The sequence below is a fragment of the Pavona decussata genome, unplaced genomic scaffold (genome assembly GCF_977016875.1).
Source record: "Pavona decussata unplaced genomic scaffold, jaPavDecu1.1 SCAFFOLD_37, whole genome shotgun sequence".
NCBI lineage: Eukaryota > Metazoa > Cnidaria > Anthozoa > Scleractinia > Agariciidae > Pavona > Pavona decussata.
The window spans coordinates 2,292,891-2,310,537 of record NW_028145459.1 but is presented as its reverse complement, the minus strand read 5'-3'; the positions used below and the strand labels follow the sequence as shown (position 1 = coordinate 2,310,537).

The 17,647-nt window shown below is 38.9% G+C and overlaps 1 protein-coding gene across 3 annotated transcripts; it reads right to left on the bottom strand.

Annotated features, from left to right (window-relative positions):
* Positions 1 to 705: 705 nt before the first annotated feature.
* Positions 706 to 17,472, bottom strand: LOC146483990 (mechanosensory protein 2-like). Of its 3 annotated transcripts, XM_085105311.1 has the most exons (9): positions 17,314 to 17,445; positions 17,188 to 17,233; positions 16,105 to 16,210; positions 12,109 to 12,181; positions 11,022 to 11,104; positions 5,450 to 5,653; positions 4,764 to 4,819; positions 2,393 to 2,471; positions 706 to 2,003 (listed from the first exon to the last, which is right to left on the bottom strand). In XM_085105311.1, the coding sequence occupies exons 1-9, from the start codon at positions 17,324 to 17,326 to the stop codon at positions 1,806 to 1,808; spliced, it is 858 nt and encodes a 285-aa protein (XP_084961437.1). In that variant the 5' UTR covers positions 17,327 to 17,445; the 3' UTR covers positions 706 to 1,805. The 3 variants fall into 3 exon arrangements, with proteins under 3 accessions (XP_084961437.1, XP_084961439.1, XP_084961438.1); XM_085105313.1 differs by lacking the exon at positions 17,188 to 17,233 and having other exon boundaries at positions 16,105 to 16,208; positions 17,314 to 17,472; XM_085105312.1 differs by lacking the exons at positions 17,188 to 17,233; positions 17,314 to 17,445 and adding an exon at positions 16,868 to 16,985 and having other exon boundaries at positions 16,105 to 16,208.
* Between the last annotated feature and the right edge of the window lie 175 nt (positions 17,473 to 17,647).

Here is a 17,647-nt window from a genome sequence, read left to right as displayed (position 1 = left end):
AAATGATGATGTAGTATGAAGGAGATCGAAGTTTATCTTGTATGCGAGATTGTAATTTCAAAACTTCCACCCTAAATCCAAAAAAACTGCCTCGAGCCTCCTTAAGCTTGTCTTTGTACTCCGCACACTCTTATCCATTATTTATATTCAAATTTGCATTGAAGAAGGCGCAGTTTCTGCCGAAACTTGTCTGTTAAAATAATAAATTGAAAATCGTCGTTTGATATCTAAAACTTATTCTCTATATGAATTGTACTCTGCATAGTACTAGCTAAAGGAAATTATATTCACGAAACAAATATAAAGGAGCGTTTGCTAAATAATTTGCTCCAAGGCGATTGTCGTTCTACAGGTAAACAAGTCCTACAGTAACACAAAGCATATTTGTTTTGACACACTTCAGCACAATTCGGGAAACGAACTGCTGTGGAGCAAAATCAATGTTCTGTGTTTTCCCGCAGTTTGCGGTTAACGACATACACTATCTGACAATACAAGGAATAGTAACCTATAAATAGACAGTGTCATAGGAATTACCTTGCTTTCTTTCGTCCAAAAAATGGTTAATCCATGTGAATTTCTTTTAAATCACCACTAAGATGAAATCAAGTGAATTTTTATAGAATGAGCTTCAGTAAGCTATTATCAATTTATCCAAGACACAACGGAAGAACTTGAAAACTTTGGTCCAGTCAGTTTTTCAAGAAGTTTACGAACACTTCTGCGAGTGTCCTTTGAATTTTGTTACTTAAAATTGATGACACTGTCCTTTTAAAGGCAGATAGAGAGTGCAAACTCACTATAATACACTCTGGCCAAATTCAAAAAGTCATTCTAGATGGCATTGTGCAACTCTGTAGCCCATACAACAAGCATTTCCACTTGCAACAGTGAAAATGGGAGGGGTGGGGGGAAGGAGGGAGGGGAAACTTCCTCTGTCTAGTTCCTAGAATCATCTTCTCCTCTCAATTCTTGCAATTCAACTTTTGGGTAGCAAATCCCCATTGAAACACTTGCTATGCAGACTATCCAGAAAGGGACTGCTAGCCGTCTAAACTGGCTCTATTGGACAGTGCAGCTAGCCTCAAGTATCTGTGTCCTGTTGAAATTTCAGCCGCGTATAAGATCTCTTTCAGCCATTAGCCGACCCTTAGCGACATCCAAGGAAAACATCATTTGCATGTCGTAACTTTGATTTACAAGAAAATTTGGCCAAAGGTAAAACTATGTTGTTTTCTCCAACAATATTTTTGTCACATAGTAAATATACTCCACTTTCACATCTGTGGGGTGTTCTTAACAAAATGTATCCTACATAACCATTTTTTGTGTGCATAATATATATACCGATAATACACTTATGGTGGCAAATTAATTTTTGATTATCAAATTCAATATTATTGACTGTCTCTCAAGACCACATTAAAGAAAACAAACAACAAAAAGACTACTAAAAATTGTACTCAAGTTTTATCCTAACCTACAATAAAGCTCTCTCTTGCAACAAATTTTGAGAAGATAGAGAACAGCACTGCACCAATACACTAAAACTTCTACTGCAGATATTGTTTTCTCCAGTAAATAACTTTTGAGCCTAAGGTGAACCTGCACTTGGCACCTTAACCATAAAGAAGACAGACAAGTTTTTAACTATGCAGTCAAATTAAAAGTTCTAGCATGAGTGAAAACTGATACTACTACGAGTTAATCTTTCTTATTTAATAATGACGAGAGCTGACTATGCGTTTGATACTAAAAAAACCATCAGGAGATTCCAGAGTGTTGGATCAATGGTCATTTATGGTTCAGCCTTTCCTTTCTGGAAGAAACCTGCTCAAGAAATCCACTGGAAGTGGGAAGAGGACAGTGGAATTTTTCTCAGCAGAGATGGTGGTCAATGTCTGCAAGTATCGCAGCTGAAGAGCAGACGGAGACTCTGAAATGATGTCAGCAGCTTCCTTAAGTGCACGAGATGCATTCATCTCACCCTCGGCAGCAATCACCTGAAATAAAAGTAACATATTTAAGTGACTTTGTTACAAGTTATTTGCTTTTAGGAACATTTGCGAATCTGTTATTGTATCAAATACAGCACCTTATTATACCAAAGAAAATTGCAGACTAGGAGCACAGTAACCTTGGGTTTCCATTTCACAAACAGTCAGTAGTACAAATTAAATTTGCCACTATCAAGCAAATCATGTGGAGTGTCACATAGACATCTAGGACTTACTTAGAATTGGAGACTGTGGGTCAAGTGACTGACAAAGACGGAGTCTGATGGTGTGTGACCAAGAGTTACTAGCAATGGCATGTTGGTCAAGCTTTTGGTCTGAGTGGCCTACATAAATACCACATTATGTAACAAGCCTGGCATGCAATAGGATTATACCTTAGCACGAGCTTCGCGCGAGGCTTCAGCTTCAGCTGCCATGGCTCTCTGCAACTGCTGAGGAAGACGAACATCCTTCCTATACATCAACAAAACACACAACTCGTTACCAACCAATTAGGCCTTTAGCAGTTCTGTTTACTTCCTGCACCTAAAAGCTTTAAACATTTATTGTCACAACTAAACCATCCATGCTGAATTCTCATGGGAAGATACATTGCCGAGCCTTTGATATGTATCAGGTTGGTGAATCAAGGGCTACCCTCTGTTGTTGTATTGTTCCCTTACACAAGAAACTGCTCCACATGGCCTCTTCACCAAAGTCTATAAATGTCTACTACCAGCACACTGCTGGGTGGGGTAACCTGAATAGCACCCCCTCCTTGGGGGGGGGGGGGGGGGATTAATGACACTCCTAGTTGCTTCATGCTACAGCAACAGGGCTGAACTCCAGGGCCCAGTTGTTTGAAAGCCAATTAAAAGTTAATTAAGGTTTTCATGTTGCTCATTGAAAATGTTTTCGAAAGCTCATTTTATGTAAGTCAAAACTGAGGGATAAAAATCTTTTGGAAGAATCTCTATTGACTGGTAATTAAACTCGAATCAGAGTTCACATTAATTCTAGCCTGCAGTGCAGGCGTTTTTCATGGGCGAGCGCTGAGTAATAAATTTAGTTCGCATATTTGAACGAGGCTGAGGGGGAGGGGGGGGAGGGGGAGGGGGGGCAGGAAATGAGAGCGAAAAAAACAAAACGCCTGCCCGCAAACCCCGAGTAATCGCCAAACGCCCCTATTTATAGTTGCGCTTGATCAGTGCATTTCCGGCTTCATTCATCACAGCTTGTGCAGTCATGTCACGTACTTCGCGTGATCTAAGTTTCTACTTTGAAATCAAGCATAATAAAGTGAAAGTTGTCTCTGTCTCAAAATAAAAAGAATCATGAAAGAATAAAGCTACTGTGTGACGGTCAAATTAGTAAATTTAGTAAAGTTAATTTTCTGCGTTCGCTTTCAGAAGATTTACAAGTGTCACGCTGTGCGCCGCAAAGGTCAAATACAGAAAATCAAGCACAGATCAGTTCACAGTTTTATTCCGGGCTATGCGAATACAAACCTTTAACCGGTCCACCTGAACAGTATGCGAGTCGTCCCCAGTTATCACACAAAGCTGGTGTATCAATCTTTTTCAGCGTTCGAAAAACGGACAGTACTCCTCCGCTGAAGCAATGATAAACGGTTTTTTGCATCCTCAATATCTTTTTAGTCGGTATCCGTATTTTGTTAGTCCCAGTGAAGTTGCTTCTTCACAGCACTTTTCAGAGGACAGACAAGGATCGCATCAGCACTTTTGCTCGATAAAATCAATTTAAATGCCCTTCAGTCAAACCAACAACGGCAAGGTAAGGCTTTTTCCAAAGGCAGTAGGAAAATCTGCAAATACATCTTGTCTCGACAACCGTGAAAAAATTATTTCTTTTTGTTCGGAGCTCAATTCAAGTGATATTCCAATTTCTGAAAGACACGGTTTCATTGAGCACTGTGCTAGTGGAGCTGGAATGAAATGACATGTGGACCGATCTGCCCTGGATTGTCAGGTATCAATCAATATGTGACCTACCGCACCAATCAGAGCCCCCGTCTATCCAGTGTACGGGTTCTGCAAACAAACAATAAGTGCGGGCAGGCGTATTTTTCCCTCCTCTCCCCCTCCTTTATTTCTCAGCCAGTCGTCCTCTCCCTTAGGGTCACTTTTGACTCGCTCCAGCCCTCTCGCGCTTCCTCGCCCAAGGTGACAGCAACGAAGGATTATTCAGCGCTCCCGCTCCAAAAATACGCCTGCATTGCAGGCTACATTAATTCAGGATTAGCTTAATTGGCTTTGAACAACTGGGCCCAGCTGTGTGGGTAGCCTGTGCCGTGTGGGTAACCTGTGCCTTGTGGGGAACTTTAACCTTTACCTTCCTTAAACAGCAGTTGCTGCAAACACGTTCTATAGACCTTTTTCATAAATGGCGGCCAATTTATTATTCTTTTCAATATATGTTAATTAGCCCTACTAACCTCATTTTAGTGGAAAAATTCTATTGAATTTTGCACATGCTAACGAGGCTAGTAAGGCTAATTTTCATGAAAACAAAAGAATTATTTATCGGCCGCCATTTATGAAAAAGGTCTATGCTGCCACAAAAAGTGACACTCAACTTACTGAATGTCTTGTTACTTTTTTCTGTTATGTTTATAATTAACAGACTGTGCTTTTTTTCAGTCAAGACTGCCAATGAGTAGTATCTCTAAAACATATCACCTATTGCACACACAGTTTATTTCAACTCAATCTACAGTCTTAATTATTAAACAAAATCTTTGCTTACACTTCAACACGTTCCACCTTCACACCCCAAGGATCAGTGGCCTCATCCAGAGACGACTGTTATGGAGGAGAAACAAAAAACTCAAATAAATAGATAAGCATTACTTCAAAATAACAAAAATAGTTATTATATTTACACTCTTAGGACATCTTGCCAGACTTTTTATTCTTTTGGATCAAAGACCCTATGTTATCGGGGGCACAGTACACTGCAATCATCCCCGTCCAACTACTATTATGTGGACCCAGCCTAGCGTTCAGTGCTGGCCAACTTAAGGACGGTGCCTACTTTTGTTACTGCACATACGTTCTGCGCATCTGGAGATACTCGGGTTTCCTATGGGTGGTGCCTTCTAATACAGGGACACTTTTGTGCGGTTTAAAACTATGCGGAGAAAGCAGAACTGAGCAAGTGCTCTTGGTATCCAAAAAGAAAATTGGGGGCAACCATGCATTTTTCAGAGATAATATAGCTTCAAGTTGGAAAAAACACCATACATTGCTTTGTATTTTACGGCTTATTAGAGTAACTGTTGCTTAATTATCTCTAAAAAATGTGTGGTTACCTCCAATTTTCTTTTTGGATTCCAATAGCCCTTGCTAAGATCTGCTTTTCCCACATAGTCAAAAACGTGCAAAAATACTTTGGTATTAGAAGGCACCATTCTTAAAGTTACATTTCTTTACCTGCATAGTGTGACTGATGCTTTCACGATCAGCCAGGATGTCGCTGAGGTTCTTGGTTCCCAGTACATTACGCAAAGTTGTCTGGGCCAGCAGACGGGTGGAGCGATTGGCATTCTCCACATTGGTGATGGATGTAGTTGCATCGTAGATTCTGAAGTACACCACTGCATCTACAGCTACAGTCACACTGTCTTTGGTTAAAATCTAAACAAAAATACAATAGATCAACAGAACAGAATTAAAGTGCACCTAACCCCAAAATGTTTTTTTCTCTTAAATAAATCTTTGCACCTGTTCGAAACATATTGCGCTATTTAGCGCCTTTTCCAACCAAATCTTGACTTTTTATAGGCTGTAAAAGTTACGAAATCCAGCCATCATCTGTCCCATGACCGAGCTAGTTAAGGGCATGGGTCTATTCCTTACTTGGCGTCACAAACTGGTTTGCATTGTATTAAGTCTTTGTGAAAATGCATGAAAAGAAGTTTGTGACATCAAGTAAGAAATAGTCCCATGCCCCTTACTAGCTCAGTCATGGGACAAATGATGGCTAGATTTCGTAATTTTTACAGCCTATAAAAAGTCAAGATTTGGTCCAAAAAAGGCGCAAAAAGGCTCAATGCGTTTCAAACAGGTGCAAAGATTTATTCAAGCAAAAAAAAATTTTGGGGTTAGGTGCACTTTAAGGAAAAATGTTTAACTTTTTTTTAACAAAATAAAGGATAGATCATAAAGCTAGATTACAGCTAGACAGCTTTTATTTGAATTGTCATGCTTGAATATTTAATCCATAGATTCAATTTAAGGTCAGAACAACATCAGGAGGATAGAGATGTCTACTTTAGAGTCATGTGGGCTTTGGAAGAGTATGGTTTAGGCAGGCAAAGGCTTTAGAAGTAATGAACTCAAACTTAAAGTGCCTATCACCCCTACCCAATTCCTCTCATTCTCAAAAGTAGACGTAGAAAGTAAGCCAAAACAAGCAAAATAATGAGATTTGAAGTTATTCTCGATTTTTAAAACGCGATCGAAATCACAATTTCCGAAGTTAAAACCGCGCCACTAGAGGACTGGCACTAGTGAGTTGTGACGTCGACCCGGTATCTCGATAACAAGCACACAACAAAACAGTAGTGAGTCGGAGTGAATTCTACGCGAGCTGTTTGGGGTTTCTGGCCGATTTTTTAGCCTAAAATCCGAACACTGACACCGAATCCGAGCAAAGCTGTAACGCAGATGATTCAGAATTTAACTACAACCCCGGCTACGTGATTGACGCGACTATCAAGCACGTAAAATAGGAATGAAAGGCCTACACAACTCCTACTCGCATGTTTATCGCTTCTATCTCAGTCTTTTGATCAATTTAGCTTCTTATATGTTTACAGCTGGTTGGCATGACGATTTGAAGGATTTGTATGATAATCATAGAACAAAACCATGTGCTTAACTGTAGCATGTTTTGTATTTTGATCTCAAAGGACATTCTGGGGTTAGAGTTCTGCGTTTAGCGCCTGTTTATTTCACCTCTTATTGTTTCTGTTTAGCCGCTGTCGTTCTTATGCCATTTCATTTTACTAATATTTAGATCTAGTTTGGCTCGTTTCAGTTCGCGGTCCGGTGACAGTACAGCTTCTAGTTAGGATTGAACCGGGTGATAATCTTTAACCTCCGAAAGCGACCGCTATTGTTGTCATCTTTGTGAGGATGCAACTGTGTAATTACATCACTTTATCTTACAGTTTTTGTATTTCGGGGCCCGGCCATTTGTTTTTGTGGCAAGATGTTGTGTCTCTGGTCGTTGCTATTTGTTTTTTGATCCTTTCTCTAGCACTGTAGATTGCTTCGAGAGCTATGCAATGCGTGAAATGTTTGTTTAGTTACGGCTTCGTTTTTGCATGACCCTTTGCATCGCCTCGCTTCGCTCCGCTCTGAGGTTTGTGTTGGGGGAGCTTGCTATTTTCTAAATATTTGAAATCTTTCGGTTTTAAAGAATATTTTACTGGGGCTCGATTGAAGTGTAAATAAGCAAGACTTTTCCTATGAACAAGAGGCTTGCCTTTTGTCAACAAAAATACCCACATCAAATTTTACTTCGCGACAACATGCGGACCGCTGAGGAGACATTTTTCGTGGCGTAAATATAAGCTTATTCAGTTGATTTTTTTACCATTTTTAAATTGTTTTTAGCTGAAATTGTTCTTGTATTAAGAGAAGTAAAACCGCACAACGTTTGGAAAGCCATTGCGTGTGTAATTTTTCAAAATATCTCGATTTCCAGGCAAGAAAAGCCGACCTTTCGAGCAGTATTTTGAGCAGTACAGTGTAGGTCAATCGACCGAGATTTTCGATTGACTCTTAATTACTGGCTCGTTCTTCACAGACAAATTCAAGACTGAAGCTTTTTTAAACAGAATGCTCTGTTCTTCTTGGAAAGGCTAATCCCAAACTTATACACGTGGAATTGAGAAAGAAAAAGAACTAGCTTTATCATGTCACTGTGGCCCCTCATCCGCGCGCCAACAGACAGCAGTCTCAGAAGTAAGAGACTCCATTCGCCTCTTCGCATTTTTGTGAGTCTAGACCAATTGTAAATGAAAATAAGTTTACTATTTCAGTAGGTTTTTTATTAGCTGCACCTATAAGCTTAAATAAAAAAAACGGAAACATTTCTTACCGCACGTTCGCGGCGATGTTTGGAAATGGTTTAAATCTGGTCACCGCTTTAGCATGGGCAGTTGGCGTCACATTAATACCGCTATCATCTCGTTTCAGTCTTGGGAGGGTTGGCTTGTTACTCACTTCATCAAGAAATCAGAATCGACGCATGAAGTCGTCGTTCACGAAGTGCTTGAAGCATATTGACGATTTTCCAGGTTTACCCGCTTTTGTTTCATGAAATCGATCTATTTCTTTCTGCATTTCCTTGCTTCATCATTATCGAACAGTGTAGCGAGCAGAACTATACCCTTCTACATAACTGTGAAGGCAGCATATTCACCTACCACATACCATCCTAACACATTCCAAGTTCAGTACAGAGAATGTAGTGACAAATGAGCAAATGCTCTGTGGCTGAGATACCGGGTCGACGTCCCAAGCTTGTTAGAACCCAGTCTCTCAACTGCTCCTTTTTGTATTCAATATGGCGGAAAACGACCTATTTTGGGTGATTTTGTCGTCTGATAAAAACAAAACGAAACATGGAATACGATTTATTTCTTCGCAAAGCGTCTTAGACATGCATAAATTTTCGAAATTCATTAAAACTGTGTAAGGGTGATGGGCACTTTAACGGATCATGTTACAAATCAAGAGCTTTGACATATGAGGAATTAGCAGTACATACATGTAGTTTTGCACTAATAAATGAAAGGAAACTGCAATGGGCATAGTTGGAGAAGCAGCTCTCACTAGAACATGCCTTGTAACTGTTGTCCAGCAAACCAAACAAAGGCAGAAAGTAGAAGAAAGCTGAGAGCAACAATATCCATAAAACAATTACCTACAACAGTGGGGCAGGGCAAAAAACTTTTCTTTCATTTCATTCGTCCATCGGACAAGTACTTTCCAGATTTTGGTTGTCCAAACACAACATCCACTCGTCCAAAAAATGATCCAAAATGTTTTATTAGTAAATTTACTACCAAAACAATAATCAGTATAGTTACACGTACTAAGAATTCTGTCACATTATTTACAACTTCAATAAAAGTGTTAGTACTACGATTACTGATTAAGATTGCTATCCTTTAGACATGTGTTTAGTTTACCGAGGTAAATAACTCCGTACATCATGGGTTGGGAATTTAGGATAATTTTATGTACTAAGCTTGACTAACCGGTAAACGTTTGTATGTGGCTTTACGGACCAAGAAGAAATATCAAACTAATCAAAGCTATAAACGTAACAACAACGAAAGAGACCTAACAACTTGTGATCAATTTCATACTTCTTACAAAGAGTAGCTGGAATCACGCTGAATTTTGTTTCTCTCATGATCTGCAATCGCGGAAATAAAAGCCTTGCATGTCGTAGGATTTCTGTAGTGTTGGCCAATGTTTATAAGCCATTTTCTCCTGAGGAATGCACAAATTTGAAAATTTTGTTATGGCGAGTTTTTCCTTCGCTATGAAATGCGCTGTGTTAAACAGTTTTTCAAGTCTCTCCTGAAATTCTTTGTTGATTCTTACCACTGGCGCCTGCTCCGGTTTAGTCTCGTTTTTCGCTCTTTCAAAACAAAAGTAGTGGTATCGGCTTATTGCGGCTAATCAAGCTTTCACAACGAAAACTTGTCCACGATGAACCATCGGCTACTTATGTCACAAACGGAGGAATATTTACAGCAAACTCTACAAAAGATTTCATTTTTGGCTTCGTGAAATTCAACCCATGGAAATTCTTTCTTCCAGCCTTGGTTGAATTTACGAACACGAGATTCTTCATACCTCTCTCTTCATTGTTGTGGAGATGTTTTTCTCGTTTCCTTGCGCTCAATTTTTTTAAGGTTGAGCAGAGTCATCGTGATCTACTTGAAGACTGACACGGATTTCACGCTCTTTTGAGCCGAAACAAGGGTGCACGTACACAGCATTTCACAGAGAAACAAACACTTTAACAAGAAGTCACTTCTCAGTATTTTATTCATTAGAAAGCTGAATGAAAAAATATTACCACGGTAAAATATTGTTTTACTCGTCCTGTCGGACAAGTGCTTCATGAGTTTTAGTTGTCCGAATCAAAAACTACTCGTCTCAGACGAGCGGACGAGTGAAAGTTTTTTGCCCTGGTGGGGTGTCAGTACTCGATTAATAAAATACAACAGCATCTGTCAGTAATGCTCAGCATGGCCATCTGCAGCTCTTGCATACACTAACCAAGTTATTTTGCAAGGTACATGCAGAGTTACAGCAGCATATAAGTGTACCCAAAAACCTTAATTGAAAGTCTCCTTAAAACCTATAGTCAAGAGTCCTTAATTAAAGTATTTCAAAAGTAATCTGACAAATATTCTGTACCGAGGCCCAGTGTGTTTATTTTTGTAGAGGCAGCAGTTTCTTTGTCTACTATTGATTGAGTTGATATAGTTTTTTTTATTACTTACATTTAATTAATTTCCAGAGGCATGTTTAGTTGGTCAGGTTTTCTCAAATTAATTAAGGTAATATAAATTCCGCAACAGTAATGACAACAAAAATTACAGCTATGGAACTTCATCATTAACTTCAAAGCTGCTGACATCCTTCTCCACTCAATTCTAAAGAAAATGCTTATGGTAGCATTATTAAACACCTGGCAAACAGATAGACCCCTGACTGTTTTTAATTAAAAGTTCTTGAAAAAAATAAATATCAAGCTAACTTTCTCCTGCTTTATTGTTTAGCAAAAAGTAACTGTAAATTATTTTCATTTTTGTAGGAGTGGTAATCATACCATATGTTCACATTTTCAACTGTTTTCTCAGGTTATAGGCCTGGAAGTTACATTGCATAGAGAATGAGGAGCTCTTTTATTCCACAGGAAAGATAGGTCTAATGAATATTAATGCTGCAGTAACTGTAATTTACAAACCTCCTGTGGTGGCACATCAAATGATACAGTCCTGAGATCAACTTTCTGGTATGAGTCAATACATGGCAGAATAAAGAACAACCCTGGAAAACAAAATATAACATAAATTATTGTCTTTAAATTGACAAAAACTGTAAACCATACTATCTTGGAGCTGGACATATTGACATATATGTATCCCAGAAGAAAAGGAGGAAGGGAGAGGGGACGCAACTCCCACAAAAAGTAACGGGAATGTATCTTGGTACTGTGGGTTACTACCACTTTCATAGAGGGTGCTAAAATTAGCTCATATAGTAAATTTCGCCTGCTTTGTCATATCCTAAGCTACAGGGAGCCTGGACCTTATAAGCCCCCAGCTTCAAATTCAGCCTTCCCTGTCACCAAACCTATTTTGTACGTGTAGTGTGTAATATTTATGGTGAGGAAACAAATAAATAAAATGAATTTTGGCAACACCCACTACAAAACATTCTGGTACTTTTTTAACCCTTTAACCCCTAAGGCAAAACGACATTTTCTCCAGATCCAAGACTACAGACTCAATGTCCATGTATGATAAACCATTTTAAAGCTACTCACAAGTGTAGTTCATAACTGATATTAATAATAAATTATTATGAGAAAAGTTATGGCTTTAAGATAAATGGCCTTAAAACGTAAAAATTTTAAAGTTCAAAAACGTCCCAATCCTTGTGTATTATTAGGTATACGTCTAAACTATAGCTTATTTTGCAGTTCTTAACATGTTCATTTATGTGAGTGATGTACTAAGACCCACAACCTCTAGGGGAAAAAAGTTGAAAAGTTATCGGGGTGGTCAACCATATCACATATGGGAGGGGGTTAAGTTTTTATCCTTTTAATGAGTAGATCTTCACAAGACCATCTCCGTGTCTAAAATTCATAGAAATCTGTCAAATATTGAAAGAGTTATGGAATTATGTGTATATTGGCACTCTTTGGGGTTAAAGGGTGTTAATCTCAAAATTTCAGACTGTCACTTTTTATACAGCCGTCTCCCAAGATTAGGTGTATCATCAGGCCAAAAAAATCTTGTTACATTTTACAACAGAAACTTCCATACCTGGTCCTTTGGCTCCCCCAGGAAGCAGCCGACCAAGACGGAAAATTACTGCTCTCTCATATTCTTGCACAATCTGTAGTTTGTTGAGAAGACAAAAGTGAAAGGTAATTATGATGTGGCTAAATATAATTCAGGCAAAGTTAAAATCAAGGCAAGTGCTGGTCAGCGGTGCCTGCATGGCTGTGGCGTGTGGGGTGGCCACACCATTTTGCAGGGGCCTCCAGGTTTTTACAGCTCACATGTTTGTGCCAGTTCATTTCACATCTGCTCACTCGCCAGAGCTTGTGCTTTCCAAGTTTGTTGCTCCCAGTCTCTCGCACCCATTGGTAAGTATAGTTCAGTGGTTGTATGTGGAAAGTATTGTTATTTCTATTCTCAGCATTATCTTTCTATTATTTACAGGAGAAGTGAGCCAAGCAAGGTGCGAAACCATGGCAACCCTAAGAGCGGCAACCACCCTGTACCGTCACACTGAAAGTTCAGTGGAATAATGATCTTTTAGTGGGACGGTGCAGGGTGGTTGCCGCTCACAGGGTTGCCATGGTTTTGAACCTCACTTGGCTCACTTCACCTGTGGCACAACAAGTCTTTCAGGTACCGACCCCCACGCTCATCTACTGACAATGAGTTTAAAGTTAATAATTACACACAAGCTCCATTTCATTTAGAAAATATAACCACCTGACCATTTCAACCTAGACTCAGGTTGAGCAGGCCTTGATTCACATAATTATTGCTCTCTATTAGATAATTAAAATTGTGGATAAAATTCTTGCTGTGCTGTTAACTGGAGTGTGCTGATCTTAAACAAAATAACCATGAAAGAAGCAAGCCTGAGAAACTCAAAGCAACAACTGCCAAAAACTGGTTTTGCAGACAGAAGGGTTGTAAACTTGACAGCGCTTGCCATCCAGGCGGGTGTCTCAACACTGCATGTTTCCAAGAGCAATTCTACGGACCTGTCGCGTGGATCTATGTTTTCTTGAACATTCAATGTTTGGTTAGCTTATCCATGCAATTCAAAGCATGTGGTTTAAAACAAAAATGGTTGCCAATATTCACCACCTAAATGGTGGAGAAAGAACTCACAAGTGGGAAAGAAAACTGCCTATATGTATTTGTTCAGCACTGTAAAAAAACATACAAATTCTATCTTTCATTTAAAGGCAGGGGCATTTTGCAGAACGCCAGATCCATAGAAGACCTATAATGTCAAATGTCTGCCATAACAACAACTTAAAGCTTTCTTTCTGTATAACCGAAATATTGTTGTTTGTGATAACCAAGGTTGTAAACTGCATCCAATTAGTTCGTGCAAACAAGTACCCTACTCTTAAGTTCACGCATGCCCAATAAGCGATCTTAGCTGAATTTTCTTGCGTTTCCTTTTGTGAAATTTTGTTTAAACTGGCCGGAGGTTTCAAATACTTTGTTCTAGTTGGGGCTCAATTTTGACAACAAATAATATTATAAGACAAGTTTTTATGAAGTGGCAAAAACCCCAAACTTTCAAAAAGCAAAGGATCTGCCATTGCAACCTTTACCTTTATTGCTCTTAAAAAAATTTTTCTGGTGCGGTTCTATCCTCTGAAAATTTCAAAAATTTCACAGAAGGAAATTGAAAAAAAATATACCTCGTAATCAAAGCCTAATACACACTGACAAATGCCTGTGTTTGACGGGGCTTCTGATATTATGCGATGTTGCGATTTCGCATAATTGACCTAAAATCGCAACAAATCGCATAATTCATGAAAAATCGCAGAATTTGTACAAAATCGCACAATTTAAGAAAAAAGAGCAAAAATCTTGCTTTATGTTAAGTTCTCCGATAATTTAAGCGTTATCTCAAGGAATTTTTTCTTTCAAAAGGCGTCAAAAATCACCTGGAAGTGTTCGTTTGTTGATTAAGCGAACAAACAGGCGTTCTATGCTTCATTTTACATGCTGGGGACCTGGTGCTGGTTTTCAATATTAAGCAAGTTATCATTGGCCCAGAATAAACAATCCTTTTATGTAAATACACCAATGACAATCATTGATATATTTTTAAGATGTCATTTGATCCCTTCATACTTGCGATGTAGGTATTGGCGTGAAAACTGCTTGATAGTCGCTTGCAATATGTAGTTATTTTGTTTTAATTGAAATAAACATCCTCATTATGGATAAGTTTGTTGTTAAAATGCCGAGCGCTTCTTCGCAGGAGAAAAAAAATCGCACCTTCCTGTAAATATTTCGGCAAAAGACAGGGCAAGAAAGTACCCGAAGGAACGTTTCATGTTGACGATGGTCTGTTGTTTACCCTGCGAGCAGTGTCTCCTTCGATCTTCCTAGATGTTTTGCTCTTCGTGCAACATAGTGGTTGATCATCTTCGAAAGTTTGTGGTTGACAAGCACATTGAAGCTGAGTCACACAAGCGGAACGCGGAAAAAAATGCGGGCGGGAAGCAACAAACGCTGACTTGACCAAATTAGCAATATCTGATTTTCAATAATTTGAAATGAGGCAACAAATGATTTATTTCAGCTGTTTCTTCATTTCTCCGTGCTCTAATTGCTTCTTGAACAGCAAAAAATGGATTGTGTTCCTCTTAGACCTAATAAAACAAGGTTAAATTAGCTTAAATGAAATCGCATAATTTGCCGCATAATAGACCTTTCTTGCCGCATAATGAGATTTAAAAGTGCCGCATAATTTCCAAATTTTTTCCGCACCCTATCAGAAGCCCTGGACTTTGAGTAGTTTTAACTTGAGACTCAAAGGCATTATTTTACCAGCAAGAGGGTTTGGGGACACAGGTTTGTTCTTGACTTTTACATTTTGGGTGATTTCAATGAGTGGTGACATGACATGCATAATGTAGGTTAAAGACTGACCCACTTCGTACGATAAGGACCTATTTACATGGAAGGTCCCTTGTAGAAGGGTCATAAGACAGCCCTCCTTTACATGTGTAGGGTCATCCCTGGAGCTCTGTCTGCCAACAAAGCCGCACAAACCTGAAGCCATCGCTTTGAAATCGACGCCGCTGAATTCACACTTCGTCCTGTACTGGTTGACATATCTGAGAAGCAGTTCAATGGTTTCAGGTGTTCACGGCAGTTTCCTTGCCTTCTTCGACGAAGAAGTTGGTCGATTGGCCACTTTTCTTTTACCTTTCGATTTACTGCGTGGCTGATCAAGTACGGCTCCATCTCTCAAGCTTTCGTTCTTGGTCAAGAATTTTGCCTATTAACTGGACAATCACATCATCAGGAGAATGTTTCATTCCAGCTGCCAAGCTGTTGCCCTCGTTCCGGCATGGATTCACCACTCTGTCAGCATAGTTCTCCAAAATAATTCTCCAGGTTTATAACCATGCAAAGCTATGTTTATAGTTGTAATGTAACAGTAATCTGATCGCCCTAAATTTGGCCCTACTAGGAGGGTAACCCCACCTTGAGCGTTTACATGGCTTAAACAAACAGAAAGTTGACCCTCCTAGAAGGGTAACCCGAACAAGCAGATAGGGTTCCCCTTCTCCTACGGTAACCCTACCTCCATGTAAACAGGCCCTAAGTACGCTATTTTATGTAAATAAATATATTATTGTTGTTGTTGTTGTTGTAGAAAGAAAACAAGGAGAAAACTGTCTTTGTAACAGCCCGTGCCATATGGATGAAAACCATATGGAGCCACCTGAATGACCAATAATTCTAGTCGCATTGACAGTTTCTTCTGGTCATATAACACTGTCTTTTTTTTCTTCTAAAAGTGTCGAAAGTGCAGATTTACCAAACCATTTGGAGATGTTCTTCGCAAGCCCGGATTTTGAACGAAAATTCTAGGCCAAAAAAATGCGGCTTAGACGCCGATGTTTAATACGATAATTGTGCAAAATTACTTTATCGTGCACATGATATCAGATCCCCTACCAGTTGGCACATAGCAAGCAAAAATTAGTTTAGATTTAAATGACTGATCTTGATAGAACAGCGCTATGACAAACTTACCTTTAAGGTAAAGAACAGAGATAATGGCAGCGTACAGATGAATATGATGAAGGACAAAACCGTCAAAACATAGTCACAACAGCCACGGCTTCCGCCCGAATCCTCTGAAGGAATAGAAATAAAACAGACAAAAGCTACAACAAGTAGTAATGCTTGTAAAATCCAACTTAAAACTACTGAAACTTCACCAAACCAAATTAAAACATAATGCTAAAATATCTAACCATGTACAAGGTGTTAGTAACAGACAGTATACAAAGTAACCTAAACCTTTCCGATGTTGTCTCATTAATAAATTATTTCCTCAAAAAGGAATCCAATTTTACACGTTTTAAAAGCCAAGTTGACATTATTTTGTTATGGTTTACAAGGATTCCTATATCCTTCGCCCTTTAATGTCACTTTTATGGTCATTCCGAAAGCTGATTCCTTCGGAAACGGTAGGAAACGGGCAACTCCCCCAGACATTATGCGCATGCAAATTATTATTCGAAGGTGATAATGTCTTGCTTATGAAACACCAAAGAGGTTCGAAACAAGCTGATCACGAAGGAAGAACTTCACCAAAGAAAAATTGGACTTATGAAGCGATATCGAAATGAAACAAATAAATGAATGATGTCAAGAACGAAACTTATCCAAGACATCTTCGTCAGTTCGATTTACACTTGCGTTTATAAACATCCGTGCTGCGACACTGAACTTTTTTTGGTTGAGCTGAATTAATAAATTGCCTCTGGAGTCATATTTATGCCACGTTTACCATTAAAATTGATCAAAACTGCTGAATCCCGCTTAGTTTCCATCACTGAAACATGTCAAAACTAGGGTCACAGCCCAGCTAAATTTAGAAATTTACGTTAGCTCAAAGCTTACGTACTTCGCTGCATACAGCATGCAACGTAAAATCACAAGACCACGGCAAGACCTTCTCTTGGGAATTGCATATTTCTTTCAACGTAGCGCATAACACTCGAAACAGTTTTAAATAATATTTTAACGCAAATTATGTGAACACATCCACTAAAATAAGCAAAACATTACGAATTAAGCTTATATATAAGAACTTAATCGATTATTCCTTCCTCACTGGATAGCTTGCTGGTAACTGCACTGCTTCTTAGGTAAACTGTAATCACGTTTATTGGATTTAGGGCCAAAGTTGTAAATCATACTACAAAATACGGCAAAAACTGTTATTTGACTTACCTTCTGAATCCATAAGTTCCGTTTTGGGTTCCTTATTCGCGGGAATTCGCTCAAAGTCCGCCAGGGCGAAGAAAACCGAAGAAGAGCACTTCGCGGTGTTCGCGCTGGATAATTAAACCATTTACCTAATATGGAGGTAACGTGACAGGGAAAGGGTTAAGTGCGCCTTGAAAGACAAACACCTGTCTTCGTGCCTAAAATGATGTTGCCTTGGCAACCACATCATCACACTACAAAAAGCAAAATGTAAAAAATAAATGAAAATATAAACAAAAATCTACTTATTCACTAGAATTACACTACTAAATTTCCTGAAGGAACCACCTTTAAAATA

Excerpts from the sequence above, each read along its gene's own strand:
- LOC146483990 (XM_085105311.1), bottom strand. Across the intron at positions 11,105-12,108 it reads TGGGGGAGCCAAAGGACCAG|GGTTGTTCTTTATTCTGCCA; the intron begins GTATGGAAGTTT and ends TTTGTTTTCCAG. Across the intron at positions 2,472-4,763 it reads AAGGTGGAACGTGTTGAAGT|GAAGGATGTTCGTCTTCCTC; the intron begins GTAAGCAAAGAT and ends GTTGATGTATAG.